This window comes from Octopus sinensis, linkage group LG6 (genome assembly GCF_006345805.1).
Source record: "Octopus sinensis linkage group LG6, ASM634580v1, whole genome shotgun sequence".
In the NCBI taxonomy this organism is placed as follows: Eukaryota; Metazoa; Mollusca; class Cephalopoda; order Octopoda; family Octopodidae; genus Octopus; species Octopus sinensis.
In genome coordinates, this window is record NC_043002.1 from 35,083,128 (window position 1) to 35,107,976 (window position 24,849).

A 24,849-nucleotide genomic window follows, 5' to 3' on the forward strand; every position below is an offset into this window, starting at 1 on the left:
ACAAGTCAGGAATAGTAATAGAAAACTAATATTTTTATGAACAGAGTAGAAATGACTATATTTAACATCTTTTATGTAGTGATTAAATGGATTGCATACTCTCACACAGGTCACACAAGAGAACTTTTAACTCTGATGACAATCACTTCCTCTCTACATGCAAAAGCTGGGCTAAATGGAGTGGCAACTCCACTGGCTTTGAACATATAGATAAATCAGATAGGGTGGTGTTGAAAGATGATGATGGTATACAAAACAGCAACCATTTTAAACTTTTGTTTTGATTTTTGTTTACTTGGCCCCAAAATAATAGAAATCTATTGACAAGGAATTAATGCTGATATGGAAGAATTTAAGACAAAAAAACTAGAAAAAGACATATTCTAACTCACCATCCAAACCTGTATGGCCAGATAATGGATGTACAATGTGGGTGGCATCTTCAGGGTTATCACTTATAGCTCCTTGGTGCCTTTTGATAATGTCTTTCAATTTAGGTATAAGGCATTTATCAACCTCAGGTCGGATATATATGATGGGTAAAATCAGGCACTTATTCTGTACAAGTGATTTCTCAATTTGCATAAACATTTCAACATTTCTGTCAACGCGAGATGGTGACTGAAAGTCGAAGCGTCTCCTAAAAAGATAAAATATAATAAAACATTACATTGCATAGCAAACTTGTGTTTTACTGGGTTATGGCAAAGAGAAATATTCAGACAGAACTATAATTTCAAATACAATGTAGAAAATTATGAATTAACTACTAATATTTTAATATCAATGATATGAGATTTTATAAGCACCAGTTTCAGATAACAAATAAAAACAAGCCCATTGACATGATCCAAGTAATTCATATGGTGACTAGCCTCCAAGCAAAACATGGTTTATGCTTCCTCACTGGTCCAGTTTCTCTTTTCTGCTTCAAATGGAAGCCTATAATTTCTGCTAATCATTATCATGGTAGAAGTATCTAATAGTACACAGTAATATACAATACTGAAGTACCCAGCATACAACACTGAAACATCTAGTAACATATAATATCAAACTCATGGAAGACATGCAGATATTCTGGGAGATATTAAAGTTGTAAGTAAATTAAGAGGTGGAAGAGTATAGTGAAATATCAATGACATAGCAGGGTACTTGGTGAAAAATAATGATGAGTAGCTGGTTAACTTCTTAAGCAATAATTCAAAATAGCAATACACTTTAGTAACAAGATAATTCTGCAAAACAACTACTCCTTGGCAGCCTATCCCAAGAAAACTGCTCCTTGACAGTCAATCCCAAACCAGTCATAAGATATCTTGTATTGTATTTTTTGAAAACATTAACTGATAGAGATCTCGATAAGCTGGGTAGTGTGGATTTATCTATCCACTGTATGCAACTTATTTTTTTTATTATTTCAATCACACTGAAATTTTCATTCACAGAATATTATAAACTAAATCTGTGCTTGCACATTCACTATTAAAAGTGTGTGTTTTTAACTGTATATGTATCTGCTCCTCTTGCACACACACACTTCTCTTTCATACTGATATAATAAGGAACAAAATTCTCCTGTTTTGAAGGTTCTGAGGCCCATAAACATACTGGAAATTACTTTAAGTAAAAAGGCCTGTGTCTAAAACTACATAACTTAGAGCATTTTAAAAACACAATGTACTGTTTTCATTAAAATCTAGGAACCAACTTTGAAATTTAGTATAATAAATATTATTATTATTCCAGAAATGTTATTAACACAATATTATAAGTAAAACTGAGAGCATTATAAAGATGTCCTCGTTTTCTATTATTATATAACAGTATTTCAAGACTTTTCTTTCTTGTTGTCCTATATAAATTAACATAAAGTCTTTTACTCCTTCCCACTCTCATTTTAATTCTCTCACTCTCAATTACTCTTTCTGTTTGCCAGTCTTAACTGTAATAAACACCTCATATTTCAACTCAATTTCATTTTACTTCTCCAACTGTCACTCATTCATTATCTATTCGCTATTTGATAGCTTCCTACACTGCTAGTCATTATTATTATTATTGTTAATTATTTTATTAAGGCAGTGAAGTAGCAGAAGCATTGGCATGATGGACAAAATACTTAGCAACATTCCATCAATCCTCATGCTCTGAGCTCATATTCCGCCAAGGTCAGCTTTGCCTTTCATCCTTTTGAGGAGGTCAAAAAAACAAGTACCAGTCAAGTACTGGGTTGATGAAATGACTCCTGCTCCTCCTCAAAAACTGCTGGCCCAGTACTAAAATTTGAAATCATTATCATTATTGTTATTACTACTACTACTGGCACCTGTGGAATTTCACAAACCATTTTGTGACACAGTATCAGTCATAAACATCTCCCCACTCCGTAATAATATCCTGTCATCTCCATTTTAATTCTTTGATTAATTTCTAGGATATCTGGTCAATTCTCTTCAGATGAGTTTTCTCATTCTGGCTTCTGCAAAATATACTTAACATTGTTCATATTTTGCCTTCTTTCTTGATTAACAATTCTTACTCTTTCCCTACTAGCTTCAGCATTGTCAGTCATCATGGCACCTAACACCATATCTTGCATTAATTTCATTCCTTTCCATATTCCTAGTTCTCTTCTTTTTATTCCTAATTCTTATTTCTTCTCTTTGCCTTTTCCCAAATCTTTCCCTGCATCTTCTCTGCCTCTCTCAATTCAATTCTCATTGTCATGCTCAATGACCATTGTCCACTGTAACACAAAAAATTCTGTTTCAGTAATAAAAAAAATTTAAGAAGCACTGGATATTGTGTGGTTGGTAACACTCACATCCAGAATATACTGCTAAACATCTTTTACGAAGAAAATCAGGAACACAATTATTAGTACACAGATAGTTGGAAATATCCAGAACATACATTACACACATTTTATGAAGTAAGTAAAACACACAGTCATTACTATCTAGATAAATGAATAGATAGATGTTTAATCTTCACAACAATGACTTGCTCTAAGACAGGCATTACATCATTAGGTAAAAAGCAAGAGCGAGAGAAAGTCAAACAAACACTGATACATACACACTTATGTATAAATGCTAATAGTGTGCGCACATATACACATGCTCACCACACACAGCTAATAGTCATATGTGAGTGTGTGTGCACAAGCTAGTAGCATTCATTTGAATCTCTCTTGCTTTCTATTACACACACATACTTTTACCATCTCCTTGCCACTGTGTGATATTTTACACAACAAAAATCTATTAACATTTCACCTTACAGAACACACACACACAGCATAAATGCTAAGATAGTGAAAAAATGCAAAAAGTAGAAATATGATATTTACCATCCTTGGTCACTTTTATATTTGTAAACAGCAGCAAAGATATGACACAGAGACCCACCTGGTTTAAAGTCAAGGAAACATTTCATCTGGAAAAAAAGAAAAAAAAAAAATATATATATATATATATATACACACAGACACACACGCTCACACATATATATATATCACCATCATCATCATTTTATGCCTGCCTTCTACACTGGAATAGATTTAATGGATTTCTATGGCTGGAAACCCTTCCAAATACCAACCATTTTACAGAGTATACTGGGTGATTTTTTCATGGCACCAGCACTACAGAGGTTGCCTTGCTATCAGAAAGACTAAAAAGCCCTCTCAATTCCTGTGCTGTCTTTCTATGATTGAATTAACAATCACTTAAAGAGTTCTGGATGCTTCTTGCAGCACCAACACTTATGCTTTGCAAAGCAAGAGAGTACTCTGTGATGAAAGGAACAGATTTATTGTAAAAAGAATGGATACAGAGAGAATAAAAGAAAGAAGAGTGTAAAGTGGTACAAGAGGGGAAGGGGGGAAACTAATCTCATAGGTTAGCATGAAGGAGAAGGAACAGGAACAAAATAGGTTGAGTTAAATAGGCAAGCCTAGTGAAGGGATTGGTCAGTCACACACTATCATATGTGCTGTAGTCTACAGTACTTGGTACATTCTGTAAAGTGGTGGTTGGCAATTGTACAGAGACAACATAATGTCCAGGTCTTTTGAATCTTTTCAAGGACATGACAACCTATCTAGTTCTAGAGTCACAATGCACACCGTACACTCTGTACGTTGTCATTAAGAAGTGCATCCAGCAACCGTCCCCTCCCCAACACTTTTGCAACAAATCATATATGATGCAATGTTTAAAGTCAGGTAACGACACTTACACTTTGTTCCTCCTCCCCTTCCCCATCTTTCTTCAAATTTATCACTTTAATATTACATTCCTTTTCTGTCTTCTTTCTTTCATTCTCTCACATAAGTTTTATTTTTCTTCTTTTTTCTTCCTTTATTATTTGTACATATTTATTTATTCAGTAGTACCCATTCACTCTTATTTGGATTTCATTTATAATTTTAATTTTAGGTTTAATAAAAATTTATTTCAGTCAATCTTATTCTGTATATCTTAATACCTGCCCCAACAAAATATTTTTAATTTTAATTTTTTCCATTCACCTATTATTTTTCGATTACAGTCAATTGCCCTTTTATTCAACTGCATACAGTTATTTTGAAAAATGTCTAATCTGTTTCAAATGTTTATTCAATGAATTGGTAACTGAGAATACCTATAAATAGTCACAATTATAAATTATTGTATTAATCTGAATTATTGCAACTGTTTGTTGAACAGTAATGTAAAACTCTGAGTTTGTGAAGTTTTTCAGCAACAATAAAATAGTTTTTTTACTCTACCTTTGGCATTGAAGTACTATTTTCTCCATCTTTTGCACTTGTATATGTGTGTGTGCATGCATATATATATATATATATATATATATATATAAACAGACTTCTAAACAGTTTCCATCATCAAAACTCACTCACAAGGTGTATATATATATATATATATATATATATATATATATAAATTAAAAAGGGTGGCTTATTAGCAATTGGAACCTAAAGGTAAAATTAATAGAGGTCACAATACTCACACACACACACAGATAGGCAGACAGACAGACAGAGTTGGAAGAGAGTGATGGCTTCACACTGACATGAATGAATTAAGTGAAAGAAATACCCAGTACTGTTAAGTAGAGAGTAATAATATTTACTCCCTGTGTTCAGGTAATTCAATTTAATCCATTAACAATTTCCTAATAACATTGCTGCAACCAGCAAATATAATCTCAAAAGTACAGATGTTATATTTAAAGTTTTACAGAGAGTTCTTTTGTTGATATTATAAATCTTTTTTAATGTTTTTAAAAAGCCAAAAAATAGAAGTGGTAAGAAATAATACAAATTGATAGTTTGTACTCTTAATCTTGTCTTTCAATATTTCAGGCGTAGGAACCTTTCTTCAGGAAATCTTTGGAGATTTGATGTTGTGAGATTATTTTTATGAAGAAGTCTTAACCCAAAACTATTGGAATACAAGATGAGAGTACAAACCATCGACTTTTATGTATATCAGATAATGCGTCGTGCTGACTATTATAGGCCAATATATATGCTTCACATAACATTTCCAAGATCAAATCTTATAGAAATACAAAAGTAAAAATACACTAAGTCAACAACACTAAGACTTTTTCTATTTCAAAAAGAACTTCTCTTGCTTAATAATTAGAATAAATAAGTAAAAAATATTTACAGGAAGTTTAGTGAGAGCTGGATTAACTTCTTGTTTACCAAATGCATCTTCTTGGAACTGCAGCAGCTGTATGACCAAATTGGAGAGATTCTTATTTGTTGGAGGATCTGCTTGAATAGACTGAAATAAAAAAAAATTTCATCAATCATGTGGATAAAAAAAAAAAAAGACTATAATATAATTCCTAGCATTAGCACCAGACTGTGTTTTCTGGAGTGGTAGAGTCAATTAAATCAAACAAAGTTTCATACTCTATTTTTTTGGAAAAATAGAAAGGTAAACTTGACTATAGTGGGATTTCAAGTCAAAACATAATATTAAGTAAATACTACAAGGCATTTTGTTTGATGGAGTTTGATGCAGCCTCCTGGCTTGCCAGTCCCCAGTCAAACCACCCAATGCATGCCAGCATGGAAAACGGACGTTAAACAATGAAGATGATAAAAAGTACTATACACAGAAATTAGACATTTTGATCTAAACTTCCTTCTGTAAAAATAGTGATTCAACTTAGCAAATTAAATAGAATTTATAACAGACAAAGCAGAAACATTGGCATAATGAATCACTGTTACTTTACTTGCTTAAGGCAGTCCATTTTGACAGATGACATCATCTTTGATCCTTAGGGGTTGTCTTGATGGCGTTGGCAGGCCCTCTCATAGCTGAAAAGGCCGACTCTGGAGGCACATGTCCGATTATACCGAGAGCAGCAAAGAGGGCTCCGACGAAGATGAGCTCATCTAGGATTTTGCTGACGCTCCTTGAGCTGTCTCCGCTTTTCCTTGCGAAGTCTAATTCACTCATACTCAAAATGCTGCTTGCCAGTTTTGACCATACCCCTCCAGGTAGTACGGTCTGTGGCCAGTGTTTCAAATTCACCAGGGGGATGTTGCAGAGCATCAGGGATTTCTTCAGATGATCTTTATATCGCTTCTTTGGACCTCCATGTGGTCGGTTACCCTCTGCTAACTCTCCAAAAAGGACAATCTTGGGTATACAGTTTTCCAACATCCTGATAGCATGCCCCACCCAGTGCTGTTGACATTCGAGGATCATGCATTCAATGCTGATCAAATTCACTCATCTCAGGACAGATGAAGAATGCAATGGAGACAGAGGATATGAAAGGATTCGAGGAATTTGACATGATAATGATAAAGTGTCCGAGTTTCTGAGGTATACAGAAGCATGGAAACCACAACAGCACGATAAACCTTGATTTTCATGGAAAGATTCAGATCACAATTAAGGAAGACGTCCAAAAGTGGAGGAGGCAAGGTGGATGTGATTCTGAATTTCATGGTCAATGACCCCCATTGCTTGAGATGATGCTACCCAAATAGGTGAATTTCTCGGTGTTATTTAGCTGGTCTTGGATCAAAAAAGTCACAGAGGGTGAACAATTTTTGGAGCGTTGAAGGATCTCTGTATTCTTGGTGTTGACCTGGAGTCCAGCCCAACGATAGGCGTTACACACAACGTCTAGATTCTGCTGAAGGGTGGCTGGTTCGTGGGCGGGAGCTTCACAGTCATTGGCATACTGTAATTCAAAGAGAGTGGTGGACTGAGTCTTTGTAATTGATTTTAGTCTCCTCAAGTTGAAAGAGACTGCCATTGTGGTGATATCAAATTGGGATGCCATCTTCAGAGTTGAGGTTGTAGCAAGATATTAAGGTCACAGCCACAAGGAACACATTGAAGAGGACAGGGGCCAGGAGACAGCCTTGTTTAACACCGACTTGAACACTGAAGTAGTCAGACTGATCACCACCCAATGTCACACGTACTTGCTTGCCGTCATGGAACTGGCGTAGCATGGCAAGAAGCTTAGGAGGGCATCAATACCTCTGCAGGACATTCCATAGTAGCGGGCAGCTAATAGTATCAAAAGCCTTAGTTAGGTCAATAAAGGCAAACAAGGCATCACGCTGTTGTTCTCAGCACTTTAACAGGAGGCGGGAGACGAAGATCATGTCAACAGTGCTACGGTTAGCTCTAAAACCAGATTGAGAAGTCGAGAGAGCAGGATGCGTACCAAGACCTTTTCTGCAACATTCAGGAGTGAAATACCTCTGCTGTTGTTGCAGTCTGATCGATCTCCCTTCTTCTTGAAGATGGTGATTATGTCTGCATGTTTCCAGTGTTAAGGGATCGAGACACTTTTCTAACAGTAGAGGATAATCTGATGAAGACGCTGGACAAGAGCAGGACCACCATATTTATAGATCTCCCCCGACACACCAACTGATCCAGGTGATTTCCTGTTTAAGTAGGAGAGAGTTGTATGGAGTTCCATGAGGGAGGGTTCCGTATCCAGCTCAGGGAGAGGAGGGAAATGAGGGAGCTCATCAATCAGTGTGGTGTCTGTAGGATTTATCTTGTTCAACAAGGAGCTTAAGTATTCAGACCATCTGTCATGGATCTGGGGTTTTTCTTTGTAGAGAGCATTGCTGTCTGAAGATCGTATTTGATTGATATGATTGGAGGGCGGACCATACATGGATTTGGTTGCAATGTAGAACTTGTGGATCTTATTTTCATCCGCAAAACGTTGAATTTCTGCAGCTTTGTTCTTCCACCAAGTGTTCTGAATCTGTCTAAGTCTGCTCTGGCATTCCAAGCGAAGACCTTTCCAATTCTGGAGGTGTGCGTTGGACCTACTCAAGAGGTAGGCATCATGAGCCTGTTTTTTACTTCTGAGAAGAGGGAGGATCTCATTAGCAGTTTCATCAAACCAGCAAGAATTGCAACATCTAGTGTGTCCTAGTTGTTCGGTTGCGACCAAGGAGATCAGGGAGATATGTTTGTCTCATATATCATCTAGCTCCTCTTGGTTTACCAAGGTAGGATTGGATAGTGGGAGAGTATTCAATTTGATGGCAATCCAATCTTGAAAGAGGCCACGATTCTCAGGATTATACAATTTTGTGGCGTTCAGTTGTTTTGATGCTGTCAACTTTCGACTAGGGGGTTGAATGTTGATTCTAAGCTTGGAGCAGATAAGGTTGTGGTCCATCCAGCAATCTGTTCCACGCATTGTGCGAGTATGGAGGACATTGCACAGGTCATACTCTTATTTTTAAAATTTACTAACATCATTGAATAATCAATTTGAGAGACTAATCCTTAAATAAACATATTCAAATGTTACTAATCTCATGACATGGGAAAAAAAAGTTTTTAAAATGCTTCAAATACAGTTTTAGCATATTTTCAGATGTTTTTGAGCATTCCTTGCTCCATTTTATGTTGAAGTCATTCTAATGGATAAAATAACGAAGTTTTAAATCACTGCAAGAGAATGACTTTGAATAGAATTTGCTATAAATCCCATCTTGAATATATTTTCTGAATACATAATTAACATTGAGTTAAATTTTCTTGAAGTTGTTCAAATAACAGATTAAATTTTCTTTTACTATATTTAAGTAGTTATTCACTAAAACAAGCAGTGTCAGCTTGCAACACTTCTATTAAATTGTCAAACAATGTTTTAGCTTCATGAATGTCAAATGTGGAGTTAGAGTCTATGGATTTCAGTTTATCAGTCATCTGGCTAGATACTTAATAAAACACATGGCTTAAACAATGTAGCTACAACAAACTGGCAGGAAGTGGAACAAAAGCTTCTATGAAAAATTCTATGTTGCAAAATGAATGCTATGATTTCTAGACATTAATTCAGATGAACTTATTAATTTTGAAATAATACAGGTAAACTTCAGTGCCAATATTTAATTTGATGTACACAAACACATTAACACAAAAAGAAGGAAATTTATACAGAAATGGAACAAGAAAGGAACACATTTTCATTTATATCATCAACTCATTTAAAAATAATCTACAGAACAATATTTATGTAAAAAGTTACTTCATGGTTGAATCTAGAAATACTGAATGCTAGGTAGGTAAAATAGCCAATTCTTTCAAAAATTATATCAATTTATTTGAATACATAACAAACTGAAAAATTTAAGATAATCTTTCTTGCTTAAAAATTGAACTCAAAACGGAAAAACTCAATCTAAAACTAAAGCTATCAAATACACAATCATTGTATAAATTATTCTATTTATACTTTAAAAAAAAAAAAAGTCAACATCTCCAAGCTTTTACAGAATTTTATAGATGGCTGTTACACTGTCAAGACAACTCATATATTCCAATTTGGAAGATTTCTACAGCTGAATATCCTTCCTAATGCCAAGTTTCTACACTCATTTGTTTGACAATACTGATCAGAGAAAGTCATAGTTTTAGCCATTAAATCTCCACAGCCCACATCTACTAGTTTCTTACTTCGTGACAGTCAAGCCTAATGATATCCTTCACATCAAATACCCAAGTAGATTGTATAAATCCTGGACTGAGGCTGGGAACATTCATCACAATCATCATCAATGTCTATCTTTGATAGTGGCATGAGTTGGATGGTTCGACAGTATTTGAGGAGTTAAAGGACTGCATTGTGCTCCAATAACTGCTTTGGCATGGTTTCTACAGTTGGATACCCTTCCTAACACCGTTATATGTACTGAGAGCTTTTCACTGTACTAGCACTAGTAAAATCATTTTGCAACTTGCAAGTCTAAAAGGCCTAAGGTGACCCCTGTAACTGAGGGAGAATCAAAGAGAGAGTGTGTGATGATTCTAGACAGAGAGATGAGGGAGAGAAAAGATGAGAAGTAACAGATTAATAGAAATGAGAGAATGGTAGGGGAGAGAGAAACAAAGTAGACACTAATGAGAGAGAGAATATATCAGGGAACAGGGGTAAGGGAAGGGATTAATGTCAAAGATTATTGAGAAAGGTAAGGATAGAGTGGAAAGGTGATAAGATGGGTTGATAGCCCATGACTGGAAAACATGAGAAAAGGGGATGAGGAATATAGAAATAGATAGGAAATGCTAATGATAACAGAATTAATCTTGTACGATTTGTGAGGTGAGAAATTATTATTATTAAACAATATATTCAGACAAGTATCCTAATCTTGGTTGTTATATTCCAGCCTATTTAGGGTGCTTGTATTAAGTTGTATTCTCAGAATTTAAGACATACAGCATGACAAAAGGGATCATCCATGGCCTACAACAAGTAAAATTCATAAGTAATAATCCAGGCATATAACGACAAGAGATGATCCAGATTAGAGTAACAACTATCCTACTAGCAGAGCAGCAACCTCCAAGAGCAGAGATAAAAGTTTAAGAAAGCTAGTCAACAAAACTGCCATGATTTGTCTACCTTACATTAGAAATAGAAAAAAAATTCAGATTTGTGGCCCATACAACTTCAAGACACTATTCAAAAGCCAGTCTACTCTTTAAAGATATCTTTCCTGAATAAAGCCTACTTCAGAAGAAATTATGACCAACAATTGAGTGTATGATTTGTGGCAGTACATATAAAAGCAAGGCTGACCATACCATAAAAATAAGTCAAGAGGAGCATTATAAAGCCATATTCCAAGAGGAGTCAGAAAAACCAGGAATAACTAAATTATTTGAGGAGAGCAAAGGAAAATGACTAACCTTTGTGTAATAAAGTCAAGATAATAAATCAGGCATATCACTGGTAAAATAACTGAATGAATCAATACATACACTGGACTTTAATAATGTAATAGTTTAGGTGCAAGTTCAATCCCTGGGTTACTTATTCATACATATACATATGTGTGTTTGTGTATACTCCCACACACACTTGTTGAATTGTAACAAACTAGAAGTATTACAAGAAGCAGAATAACTAATAAACAATCTATCATAGACTTCATAAAGAATTCAGTTCCAAATTCCAAGAACATTACTGAATACAATAGGCACTCGAGTGCCAGAAGGTACAATGGCTGAAATGATATGACGACAAACAAGATAAAAACACTAATTTGAATATTAATGAATAACAAAAAGCTCAAAGAATATATCTATTATTTCCTCCTGAGTAAGAGCTGCTTGGTTCTCCACAATATTATTAATTTTACTCTAACATATCTTGCTGAATACCCAAGATAATTGATGTTATATCAATCATTTCAGTATGAAACGACCTCATGAAGCCAGGCAGTTCAAAGAACATGCTTCAAACTCTCTTTATCAAAAGTATTTGTTTGTGGTTGTCAAGCTATATTTAACAGACAGTAGAGCCGTATAAACATCTTTATCAAAAATTAACTTTTATTTGGAAAATTTTTGTTCATAACTATTCTATACATTTTGGGAACTATGAGATAAGGGTGGAAATTACCCAAGATAGACAAAAGGATATGTTAAAACCAGAACAGGTTTATGTTCCTAACACTAGCTGAATGATAACTAAGTTATTTTACTAAATTCTTTGTTATATTGAAAGTAATTGAAAGAAATACAGAGCATCTCAAAATAAATACAGTAATGAAAGGGTTAACTAGTGCATAATAATCTCATTTCCTTGAGGTTCACCAGAGGTGGTTAACAACTCAGTACAAAAACATGCAGGGTCAATACTGCTCCTATTTTGGTATGTGGTTCAGCATTTGTCCAAAGCAGGTGGAAATGAATTTAGGAATTTGTATATTGCTATTAGTTGTATCTTAAATTTTTAAAATGTAAGATTGGTGTCAGTGTTTCAGTGTATGTCAACAAGTTTGGTGACACAAGTTGCTTTTATTGCAGCATAACTATTTTAGATGGAATAAAGAGTGACAAATTACACTGTACAAAACCTAGATGCTTTGATTAAATTTTAAAACAACAATTAGAAACGCTGCCAGATCTGACTGGCCTGGTGCAGCCTTCGGGCTTGCCAGACCCCAGTTGAACCGTCCAACCCATGCTAGCATGGAAAGCAGATGTTAAACGATGATGATGATGAATTATGTGGAGGGATTTAATAAAAACGATTCAACAAAAGGTTCTGATATAAGATTATAATGGAAGGCTTATTTAAACAGGAGGTCGTGTAACAAAGAATCTCAAGTGTCCACTGGTAGATTCGATTCGAAAGGTTTAACTAAAGTAAACTTGAAATCATTAATCAACTAACTTGAATGTTTAATTACTTGTTTCTAACTAGTGTCCATATATTTCTCTTTACATAATAGAGGAAACAAATCTAATATCTGTATTTCCACTCAACACATTTAGTAAACTAAATAAAACAAATCTTTAAAAATAAAAATACATGAAAATGATTGAAAGTGATATTTTTAAACAATGTCACACCTTCAGAGTTAAAAAGTATGGATTAAACAGCCCAAACTTAGACATAATTACAGACAGTTCATCCAAAGCAGTGGTTTTCAACCATCTTTTACTTGTGGACCCCTTTCATTCCTATTTTACTCTACTGGACCTTCATAGCTATTCAAAGTTTTAAAAAATCCTGTTATATTTTTATAATTAAATATTATTAGGAACTGTATTTTTTAAAAAAATTTTAATATTTTGTATATTGTAGAAGTATAACTGATTTATTGCACATAATTTTTAACAAGTAAATCTTATATGGACCCCAGTTAAGAACCACTGATCTAAAGACTATGCTATTATTTAAATCATTGATATATTACGAACCCATGCTAGCATGGAAAACGGACGTTAAACAATGATGATGATTACGATATTTCTCTTGTAACTGTTTCCAAGTGAAGCCCATATCATTGGTACCTCTTCCATATCAAAGGATAGATGCCGTAATTGCTATCATCAGTGAATACCAAGATAGAGAGTATGATGCCACTGAGTGTCTTACCAGCTGCAGATAGGAGTGCTATTTCATATTTCCATAATTAGATTTGTCTCCCTTTTGGAGAAGTACAGTGATATGGATATTCTTGAAATTCTTAGGTTCAGTTTCTTCTATTTATAATATATTAATTAGAGATGTTAAAGCTTTAGTGAATTCAAGATTACTACTTTTGATCAGTTTGGTTAAGAAGTTGTCTTCACTTACTGCATGGTTGTTTCTGAATAGGTGATAGATACTAATGACTTTAATTGCCACATTTTTATAAATAGGTTCCTGTTCTATCTGGTCAATGATTGTTGTTAGCATAGGTCTTTTTGCAAGAAATTTTCAGAAATATTCTGTCCATCATTTCTCTATCTCTGTGGTGCTCTAAATTCAATTGCCAATTCTTATCCTTGACAGGAGTTGTTTACATTTGACCTTAGACTGTATACATTTTGCAACAACTATATAAGAGTTTAAGTGGCCATACTTATCAGTAACATTTGCAACACATTGGATTTGGTTCTGGCTTTCTCCATTTTCATGCTAGCCTTCAAACTTAAGATTTTCATTGTAGGTATTTAGTCCTTAGATAAAGGAGTAATTCTCAAGTATTGATCCAGAAATTAAATACTGCATTGTTTTGAGAGAAGAACAGGCAAATCACTTTGTTGTTTTAATCAAACAAATCTCGATTTTGGATTTATATCCCATTTCATTGGAAATGGCATACTTGATTCAGTCAGTCACAAGTTGTTGAAATGTGTGTTACCACATATTTCACATGTCAAAAGCTTTCTTGTTGCTATCAGTGACCTGTCTTGTCTTTGTACAAATCATGATGTGATCTGTGACGTTCGGCCCTTCCCCATCACAGTACAAGACAACAACATTTTTGGTGTCTTCTTGACAGGTGACAAAATCGATTTGACCACAGGTTTCCACCAGGTAACCAACCATAAATCAAGCTGTCTGATGACACTATCTGTGATAGTGAGTTGACGTTTGATGTATAGTCACAACAGTAGCAACTCCTTATTGCTGCCATTTTACAGATCATTTCTGTGAATAATTTTGGGTCATGTGCCTGAGTTTGAGCTATTTTGACACTGAAGTCATCAATCTTTCATGTACTGGGGAGGGGGGGGGTATGGTAGTAATAACATTGATATAAAAGTGTCATGCCAACATCTAAGCTATTTTCATCAATCTGAAAAAAACACATTCAGCACTATGTGGGCTGTTACGCCGAAGATGAGTGCATTTGCAAAGGCTAGTTAGGCAAAATGCACTATTACACAATGGTACATGAGTTCCAACCTACAGTATAAGAAGAGCATCTGTCATTTCTAAACAATGGAGTGATGCAAGGAATCGTCAAAGCACCCACTTTTTCATACTATACTTGAAGCTTTTAAGCACAACCAAGAAGACAACACTTTTATATGCCACAAGAACAGTAAGTTATTTAATATCAAATAACAGGAAACTAAAAACAAAAATGACCAGAGTGCACAAATTACTGTACCCTGACATTGTCATTCGTCAAAGAACAACAGGTACACCTTCTTCTCAACCAACGACCACAAAAAATAGATTACATATTATGTATTTTTCACACTATGTACAATAATTATGGATTAAACTTTTGTGTTTTATATTTTTATAACCCATCTGAATGAAAATAGTGTTGAAAAATATACATCCAACATATGACCAGTCAGCTGGAATGGAACTCAGTCACAAGCTGAGGTGTACTTGCTAATGAATTTAACAGAGTGACAATCAGCTGTAGCCTTTCAATTAACACCAATAAGATACAAGTTTATGGAACATCTCTTACTAGCCTGTTACCACACCAACCATTATTGTTAGGGATATCAGCTAAAATCCACTGAACATTACCAATACTAAGGAAGTTACATCTCAATATACAAATAAAGAATGAATTGCAAATAACCAATTCAAACTTACAGTTTGCGATGAAAGCACATCTTTAACAATAAAGATCTCTTTATCAACAACAAATTGGACATATACAAAAGAGTGGTGATGTCTGCTCTCATGCATTGCTATAAAACCTGGATTCTATTCAGTAGACACAAAACACAACTTCAACTTTTTCACCATTAAAGACTGAAGCACATATTAAGGAGCTAGTGACAGGACAGATTGAACAACAAACAGGCCCCTCCTGCATTTAAAGAGTGCTAAGAGTGCATACATGGCAACCAAAATACATATGAGATAGGTGGGACACTGAACACATACCCAACACCTAACTCTCTGAGAAGTCTTTCATTGAGTTGCAAGCAGAAGCCCAATAACAGGGAGGTCAAAAAACATAATAGAAGTCAGTTAAGGCATATACTGAAACAATGCAAGATACCTCCTTCAGACCCCATGAGAACTGACACATGACCACATTGACAGATGCTCTACTTTAGCCAAAGGTGCAAAACTATATAAACACAGCAACAGAAACAAAACTGGTCATCACAGCCAAAAGCTATCAAGACCATGTTCTTGTCCCCACTTGTACAACAGCATAAGGATCCTAAATTGGTTTGCATACATACATATAAACTCATTCCCAAATGACAACATTGAGAGGACCATCGTCAACAAAAACAGATAGTTAAGAAGATGCATTAACAATTAGACAAATTTTTATATATATGTACTTTTGTTTTTAACCATATAAAATATCACACAATTACTGTTTAAATAAAAACCTGTGCAATAAGAAACCATACAAAATTTTAAAATAAGAGAAACCATGATTGTGGTTCATACATTAGTTGGTCACACTAAAAATTACTCAGTTTAAAATAAAGTATGTCCATATGATCTGAGCTTGTATGCAGTTTGTTGACATGCTAGAAATAGCTGCCAAATTACGTCCTTCCTCCCAAAAAAAAAGGGGGGGATAACATTATATAATCTTAGACATACTACAATGTTTGAATAAAAGACCTGAGATCTGTTGACTCAGGGCTGAGTTAGAGTTAAAAAAAACATCTTTAATACTCATCAAATAAACACAGATGGGAGATAAGAACAAATTATTTTATATCTTAATTTAAAGATTATATAGTGCTGCAAGTCTGCAACCAATTTCAATTCCTAATGCCACTGCCCTAACAAATATGTAGGGATTTTGTGCAATTATTATAAATGTAATTTGAAATCCTAATTATTACATATCTCGATGATACTTCACAACATCCAATATTCCCGCTTCTAAAATAATCAGGTGCCTATATGAGAAACAATTAACAATCAACAAAGATCATAAGTCCTGATACATTGTCTGAAAATGATATGATGGTAATTGTAGGAACGCTTTAATTTGTTAGCCCAATTAGGGTTTAACGGGTGCTAAACAACACCACACAAATTCAGATCTTAACTGCTTCCCCCGCCCGTTATCAACCAATGTTTTTAATTTTTTTTATATAGATATTAGAATCTAATTTCAATTTTATTTTCTCTCTCACCGAAAAAAAACACATTCCTCTTCTTCCTACACATACCAATTCATCTAAACTCACGAACTCCATCTGGCCGACACATACCACTTTCCTTAGCCTTTCCGTATTGTCAAAAATTAATCATTTTAGATTTTGCTACCCAAAACCTAACGCCAATTAAAGGAAATCAGAGAGGCAATTCCAAGGACACCAAAGATCCACTGTTCAATAACGTGACGAGTAATATACAAACTACGTATTCGTAAAGCCCTTAAAAGTTTTTATTATTATTATTATATTTTGAAAAGATTTTAAAATTTTATTGCCAACATTAACTGATTGTCAAGGTATTTTAAAAACAATGCCGATATTATACATTTGTATAAATCAACAATTAATTTTATACAAATTTATAGTAAATTTACCATAACTCTCTCTAATTAATATATATATATATATATATATATATATATATATATATACACACACACACACACACATTTATGCTTCTACGGGGTGGAGAATAGCGCATGAATTGAAACGTGAATACACGCAATTTGAAATTTCAACAGAAAGCATTTGAGGAAATGTATCTAATGGAAAGAGTATACCGCAAAATAGGTCACACGGATATATGATAGTGATGATAGGGATGGAAGATAAATAATGGAAAAATTTAATGAAAACAAGTGAATTTGTAGCCCTTATTCTAGCTGTACAGCGCTTTGCGATGATGATTCACACCTCTCACTCGCAAGGTCTTTTTTTTTTTTTTTATTCCGCTTAAAATTATAAAAATAGTTTTATACTATCAATTTCTACACGAATTAACAAATTATTGCCCGCAATTGAGCAAAGCAAATCCTAAGAGCAAGTATTCAGCGATGCGACAGCAGTAATATTAAAGGTACACATGAGAAAAAGTTGGTGTATGCGGGAAACATGTCTGCCAAGTCGATCGGCGGAAGTGAAGCTTTGTCGTTGGTTCACGGTAGCTGCTGCTCCGCAGGATAACTATATTTAACGGTAACGAAATTAACTAATATAGGGAAATAATGAAATATATAGGGAGAGCAGAGATAGAGTATGTGGCTACAGTAAATAGGGGAACAAAGATGAGTATATATACATAATGAACAGTTTTTATCAGCTTCAATTTGCTCTATTAAGGGAGGAAGGGAGAGGGGTTTTTTTTTCCGTTTTTTGTTTCATTCAAGATATAAGACTTACAAAGCTATAGGTAAATGAATGCCAACCAAATTTCTTAACTGCATAATAATATATTACTAAAAGAACTATGACTGAAAAGAAATATATTTCTGGGAGTTAACTTGACAAAAGCGCGACAAGAAGATCCACATCGTCTGAAGCAAGGGGACAGGTTCTGATTAATTTTACCCGATTTTCCGGTATTTAACCAGCAAATTAGATCAATGCTAGTACGTGGTAACTTATTAAACAGAGTAATTGTAATTATGTAAAAATAATAATAATAATAACGTTAAAAATAAAGTATGTGTCACGATGATGAGAGAAAAGAAAGGGGGGAGGAGGAGGAGTGTCGCTAGCCTACAGATACTAAAGTGAGGTTATCTGTGCTGGCTCTGCTTCTAAATGCAAATCAGTTGCAACTTCTCACATTTCACTTTCTTGCCAACATTTCAGTCGTAACTTCAATTTCGTCTTAGCTCTTCACTCATCAACTTTTATACACAATCATAGATCAAAAGCGAATATGTTAATAAAACTGAATTATAAAATCAACAGTTTCATCGCCATTATCTGTGCAGTATGTTAGTGGCCAATAAATCGTAATGCACACATTAGAACGAAGTTTCAATATGCACATTACAACAGAAATATTTGACAATCAAACTTTAAAACATCTTAATCTGTTTTTATTAGGAAATTGAGGATATATATAAATATACACACTAACACTGATTAATATATCATTATTTTAAATTTTAAAAACAAGCAATAACAGTAAATGTTATACATATATTCAATAAATCGAAAATCGATTTTAAAATATGCAACTATGATTGTCAACTTTCATTTACATTTTGATGTAGGAACATTTCTCCATTTCAATCTGTATGTTTTATGTGATTACTGACGACAATAATGAAATAATGTACATAATATCTAAAAGTAAACAGCAATGTAATTAAATGGGAAAATATGTTATCAAACAAAGAGAGGGAGAAAACGACGTCACGCCGGGTAGCGGAAAGGCAAATAGAAACATCATTTAAATACATCAAAGGATCACAGTCCAGAGGTGAAATGAAATGCTTACCTTCTTACAGTTCTTGTGTAACCATGTTCGAACAGAATCAAACATAGCAATAGTTTCAACAGACTCAAAAAACTTCACATTAGGCCCACCGTCTTTCTTCCGCTGGAGCGCCATCTTCTCTTCTCTACAGCGGACTGTTGAAGATGGCACTAGTTTTTCCAGCCGCCCATACGTATCTACATACATATGACTCATTTCTGCTGTCACTTGTATATTAGTTGCTGTTAGACCAACACAACAACTAAATCATTTTCTTTAGCATATAGAATTTCTTCATTTTTCTGCTACTATCCACTGGTGTATAAAACAGTACAATTCCTAGTCGTTCACTCGGCAGTATACGTATATATTCTTCCTGTTATCAATGTCTAAGTCTGTGTAATTATAATTATAGTATTAATTACACTAATAATCATTCATATTATTTATGAATCTTTCTGTATACTCGATATTTCCATTGCTATATTATCCGATCGTTTTCACGAACCATATTTCTTCATATATACATCAAAATGTTGAGTTCAATCGTAGGTGAAAAAAATGTCTTTGTCTTGGATTTCCACACTTCTATCCACCACCCCACAGTCTGGTATGGACAAAAGGAGTTAGTTTATTAAATTCATCTGAATAGGTTGAAGCACAATTTTGTTAAGTACAATCGGCTGAATCATTTAAATTAGTCTTTTTCACGGATTTCACAAGAATGGTGTATGTATATATATATATAAATATATATATATTGTTGGTTTTTCCACTCGACACAATGCTCTATATTGTGGGGGGAAAGGACGGTGGGTTGTTGTGATGTTCGCGCTTTCTTCAAAAGGTATTAGCAGTGTAAATAAAATAAAATCGGTTTCATCGGGGAATCGAAACTTACCTCTTACTTTTCGGTGCTACTGTTAATGATATTGATTACTTCTTTCTATGCCATAAGACCACAAACGTATAAGTATGGTCGATCGAATAAACCCCAATATATAATTCGTGTTTGTTCTATCAACGCTGGAGGGTTAAAGGCAAAATCGACTGCGCGACATGTGAACTAGCGCCCACATTTCTACCGCTGCCTTTCTGATGTAACAAATGGTGTGACGACTGTGTTCTATAGCGTTGTCTTAGGTTAACATGACATGCTGTTTTCCTCTTCGGCCAATCCCTCATCAACTTCTTCAAGTTCCAGTGGGAGAGGAAGGTGGAGAGGGAGGTGCTGGCTTCCAGTAAATTTACCGAAAGATGGGTGAGAGCGGCGAGAACGACCCTGGTGAATGGGATGAATACCAGTATTCGCCTGAATAGTAGATAACACAACTTTGGTAGTGAGAGCAGTTATGGACCTACAGAGTTCCTTTAAAAGCCCTAGCTGGTTATGGGGCTTCACACTTCTCTTTATATGCTTTGTTTTCCATGCCTTTTTTTTACATGAACGTAACCCTCCACTGTTGTTGTTAGCCCTTATAATATTCCTTCATCAGTTATCCCGACAGCTAATAAACAAAATTATTATAAAATATTATTATTATTTTTTATTGTTATTATTTTTATTATTTATTTTTATTCTCTGTTTTTATTTATTTATTTTTATTATTAGATCACCTATTTATTTTTATTATTGCTATTCGATGCTAGTCTTGTATTGAGTCGATTGAACCAATCTCCTCTCCCTAAATTTCTGTTTTCGAGTCTGTGAGAAACATCGTTATTACATTAAGAGTTGTGGATTGGAAGAATTGTTTAAGTATTAGACAATAATGCCTTTTATTATTAGTTTTTGATTCTTTACATTCAGAATTCAAAATTCCAAGGTCCACTTTGCCTATTGTCCCTTCGGTATCGATAAAATAAGCACATATATAGTACTGGTGGTGTTGTACTCGACTAACCCTCCCTTAAAATTGCTGACCTTATACCTAAATTCAAAAACAATTATTATTTTTATTGTCTTCTGTACTGCACCACTATGTGCAGATCTGTGTGCTTTGGATATGTGCAGTATTTTGTTTTGTTTATATATTTTATATTGACTGTGTGCTGTTCCTAGCAAATGTTTTCAGTTGTACATATTTGTAAGTGCTGGAGTTTTGGTTAGGTGGAGTATTCTTCCCAAAGCACCTATTATTATAAAGATTGTTTCTGTTTTCAATTTTTACATTATGGTTATCTCCACATCCAGATCTTTATATTTGCCTAATTTCTCCATTTCTTTGTAGTATCGATTCTTCATCCTTTCCTCGATAACAGTATCTGCTTCATTACCTTCATCTCCATGTCTGTATCATTTATCTTATCCCAGAGTCTAGTTACTTTTTTTCATTCTCTGAGACTTTTCCTGGTGTATATTTATACTATCTCATTTCTATTAAAGCTGGTATGGCTTTTAATACTGTCATACTTCAATATGTAGTCTTTCTTGGCTGAGATTGGGCAGCCAGAGACATCATTATTGTTGTTCTTTGCCATGGAAAATAACATTTTCTTCTAAAGGTAACATATATGAAAAAAAGTGGAGTTTTTTCCTGTGCATTTTAAAACTATTTAAACAATATGCTTTACATTGCAAGACAGCTGCCTTAAAAGTGACTAATGTACACAACTATGTCCTTAAACTATCAATCAAAGTCACTGAAAAGTTAGATGCTTATATATGCATATACACACATGAAGCAACAATAAAAAAAATTTATTTAAATGAGAAAATATTTGCTAGCATTGTAGAGAAAAGAAAGCAACTTGATTTGAACTTGCTCAAAAACAAAAAAGACAGTGGACAGGGTGTAGCACAAAGGTAGTGCCTCCTTGCTCAATGAGTATATCAAAGAAAAATCAAGGAGGAAAGCAACCTATCTTCGAAGGGAAAGTTTCGAGACATCCAAGTTGATGTCAAGGTCAAGGTATATGACAGTGTGTTGCTCATTTTTATGACTTAGTATAAGGTAAGGAAACAGCTGGTCCAGCTCAGGTCTACCCACAGGCTAGTCACAGTACCACAGGGTTCTCAGTGACAATAGAATTGGTGACAAAGATACCAAGCAATGGTTTTCTTTTCAAACCTTTGAACAACCATACAGAAATGTAATGAGTGTAGAGCTGACTCACTACATCATCATTTGATGAGCCTGTATGGATATCCTAATGACTCCCCTAAACACAACTAGGCTACCTTTCAAGGACGACCTGGAAGAGTCTACCAAATTTACAATCAGATAAATGCAAACTTCCACACAAATGCAACAAAAATACTAGGAGCTGCATATAACACACTCACAATATTCACTGAACATATAGAAGATATAACAATGACAGGAAAATAGGGCACAAACATACATAGAGTGCTTACATGTATTTATTTGTCTAACCAGAAAGAAATAACAGACAATATTTTTAGAGCTAACATGAATGAAGCTAGTCCTGCTAGGCCCTATAATCTTTCAAAAATAAACTACTTATGTGGCTCTTCAATCTGCTGGAAATAACAGCTAAATCTGCTTTCAACCACACCCTGCTGCCTTAAAAAGGAAAGACATTGGATAATGTAACTACTGACACATTATTCTGTCAGCTCATTACCTTAAACATTGTTAATAATGAAATGGTTATTGGTCAATACCAAAAGGTATCCAGTTCAGAAGTTCAAGTCCAAGCTTGAATAAAAACATTTAATGTATGGGAATCTGTTCAAGAGCTTTCCGTTGAGCAATAAAAATAAGCTTATCGTGTTTCGGTCCATTATCATCAACTTTGGAAATAGGACATTCATTATTAAATATTTCAAATGATTCATCTCTAGATGGAATTTAATTACTCTGAAAAATTATACTCTTATTAATTACTCATATCAGACTGGCTAATTACGAGGACCCTCTAAAATAACTGACATGCTAAATGACATGGCCCTTACATACCTTCCAACAGGTATAAAGAAAACACAAAAAATACTTTAGAATCAACCCATATATGCCCATAAAAAAAATGAAGTCTTAAAATTTCACTGTATTTAGATTAAACGTTATGGTAAGCTTTCACAATCTGGAAGAGAAGGGCAGTATGCAACTGTTAGCTACGAGTGTCAACTATCTACTGAACATTTCATCTGCTCAGTCAGATGCTTCCCAACAAGTTCATGTCCAAACAAAGTAGGAGCAGGTTTGCATTGTGAAAACGCAACCAGGAGTATATATGGGTTAACAGAATTTTTTTTCTAATTATGGCACAAGGCCAGTAATTTTGAGAGAAAGGATAGGTCAGTTACATCAACTCAAGTGCTCACCTGATACTTCATTGACTCTAAAATGGATAAAAGGCACAGTCAACCTCAACAGGATTTAATCTCATAATGTAAAGAGCTGAAAGAAATGCCTCTTAGCATTTTGTCCATCATGCTAATGATTCTGCTAGCTTGTTGCCTTGATAATAGTGATAATTTTAATGGATACAGAAGGTTTGATCCTTCTTACTCAAGAGCAATCTTTGTAAACTAATGCAGTTGAGTACAGCATTGATAAGACATAGAAACACCCCTCTGTAGATGGTGTGCAAACATACATAAAAGCAGCAAGGTATGTAGTTAGTGTATATTAAAAACTGACATGATAAAGTAGAGAAAATTGCACAGTGAGTACACTGGGAGATGAGTAATAGGTGCAGGCTTAAGTGTACTGACAAGTGGTATGAATGCCAGTCACAGAGACTAATCAAATGAATTTTTCATGGAATGACAACACACACAGAGAAAAGTTACATTATTGATCACATATCACTCTCCTGTGGAAAGTGATGAAAGAATGGATTTTAATTGATGTAACAGTACCTGCTGATCATAACATTGTGAAGATAGAGGATGTGAAAGCTGAAAGGTATCAAGAGTGTATTTATAGAGCCTCAATATTGTGTCTAATACCAGGTATCTTTGGAAATAGGCAGCTGGTGGTCATAATTGGAACCACATGTTGAGGAAAATGTGAATGTAAGCTGTGGGAAGGAGCTGGAACATGGTTTAGAAAATCTTGAAAAACATCAAAACAGGAGAAAATCATAGTAATAATAATAATGCTTACAAATTTTGACACAAGGTCAGCAATTTTGGTGAAGGAGTAAGTCAATTACTGCAATCCAAGTGCTCAACTGGTAATTATTTTATTGATCCTATAAAGAACTGGAAGAAATGCCATTAAGTTTTTCATCTCCAGCAGACTAACAATTTTGTCAGCTTGCCACCTTAATAATAAATGAAGTGAATCATTAGAAAATGTGAAAATACACATGGGAATATTTCAGACAGACCCACTCTCTCCATTACTTTTCATTATTTCAATAAGACAGTGAGCTGGCAGAATCATTAGCATGCCAGGCAAAATGCTTAGCAGCATTCCATCCAACTTTACGTTCTGAGTTCAAATTCCACCAAGGTCTACTTTGCCTTTCATCTTTTTAGGGTCGACAAAATAAGTACCAGTTGAACACTGGGATCAATATAATCGACTATCTCTGTTCCCCAAAATTTCAAGCCTTGTACCTATAGTAGAAAATATTGTTACATTAATCCCTCAGATAAGCATACTAAGGAAATACAAGCCTTTGTATGAGCTTGCTGAAATTAGGGTGAAAATAAATCCCCTGTTATAAATGGATACCCTCAAACTATACATCGTAAATGAAAAAATGACCTAGATT

The 24,849-nt window shown here is 34.4% G+C and overlaps 1 protein-coding gene across 2 annotated transcripts in view; it reads right to left on the reverse strand.

Annotated features, from left to right (window-relative positions):
- LOC115213527 (SWI/SNF complex subunit SMARCC1) overlaps positions 1-20,534 on the reverse strand; it is a 40,550-nt gene extending 20,016 nt beyond the window's left edge. The window contains exons 1-4 of one of the 2 annotated variants that reach the window (XM_029782548.2): positions 19,180-20,534; positions 5,685-5,804; positions 3,356-3,441; positions 393-640 (exon numbers count right to left, since the gene is read on the reverse strand). In XM_029782548.2, the coding sequence (XP_029638408.1) occupies positions 393-640; positions 3,356-3,441; positions 5,685-5,804; positions 19,180-19,374 (649 nt within the window). In that variant the 5' untranslated portion in view covers positions 19,375-20,534. The remainder of the gene's footprint in view (positions 1-392; positions 641-3,355; positions 3,442-5,684; positions 5,805-19,179) is intronic. The other variant, XM_029782547.2, reaches the window with a different exon arrangement.
- Between the last annotated feature and the right edge of the window lie 4,315 nt (positions 20,535-24,849).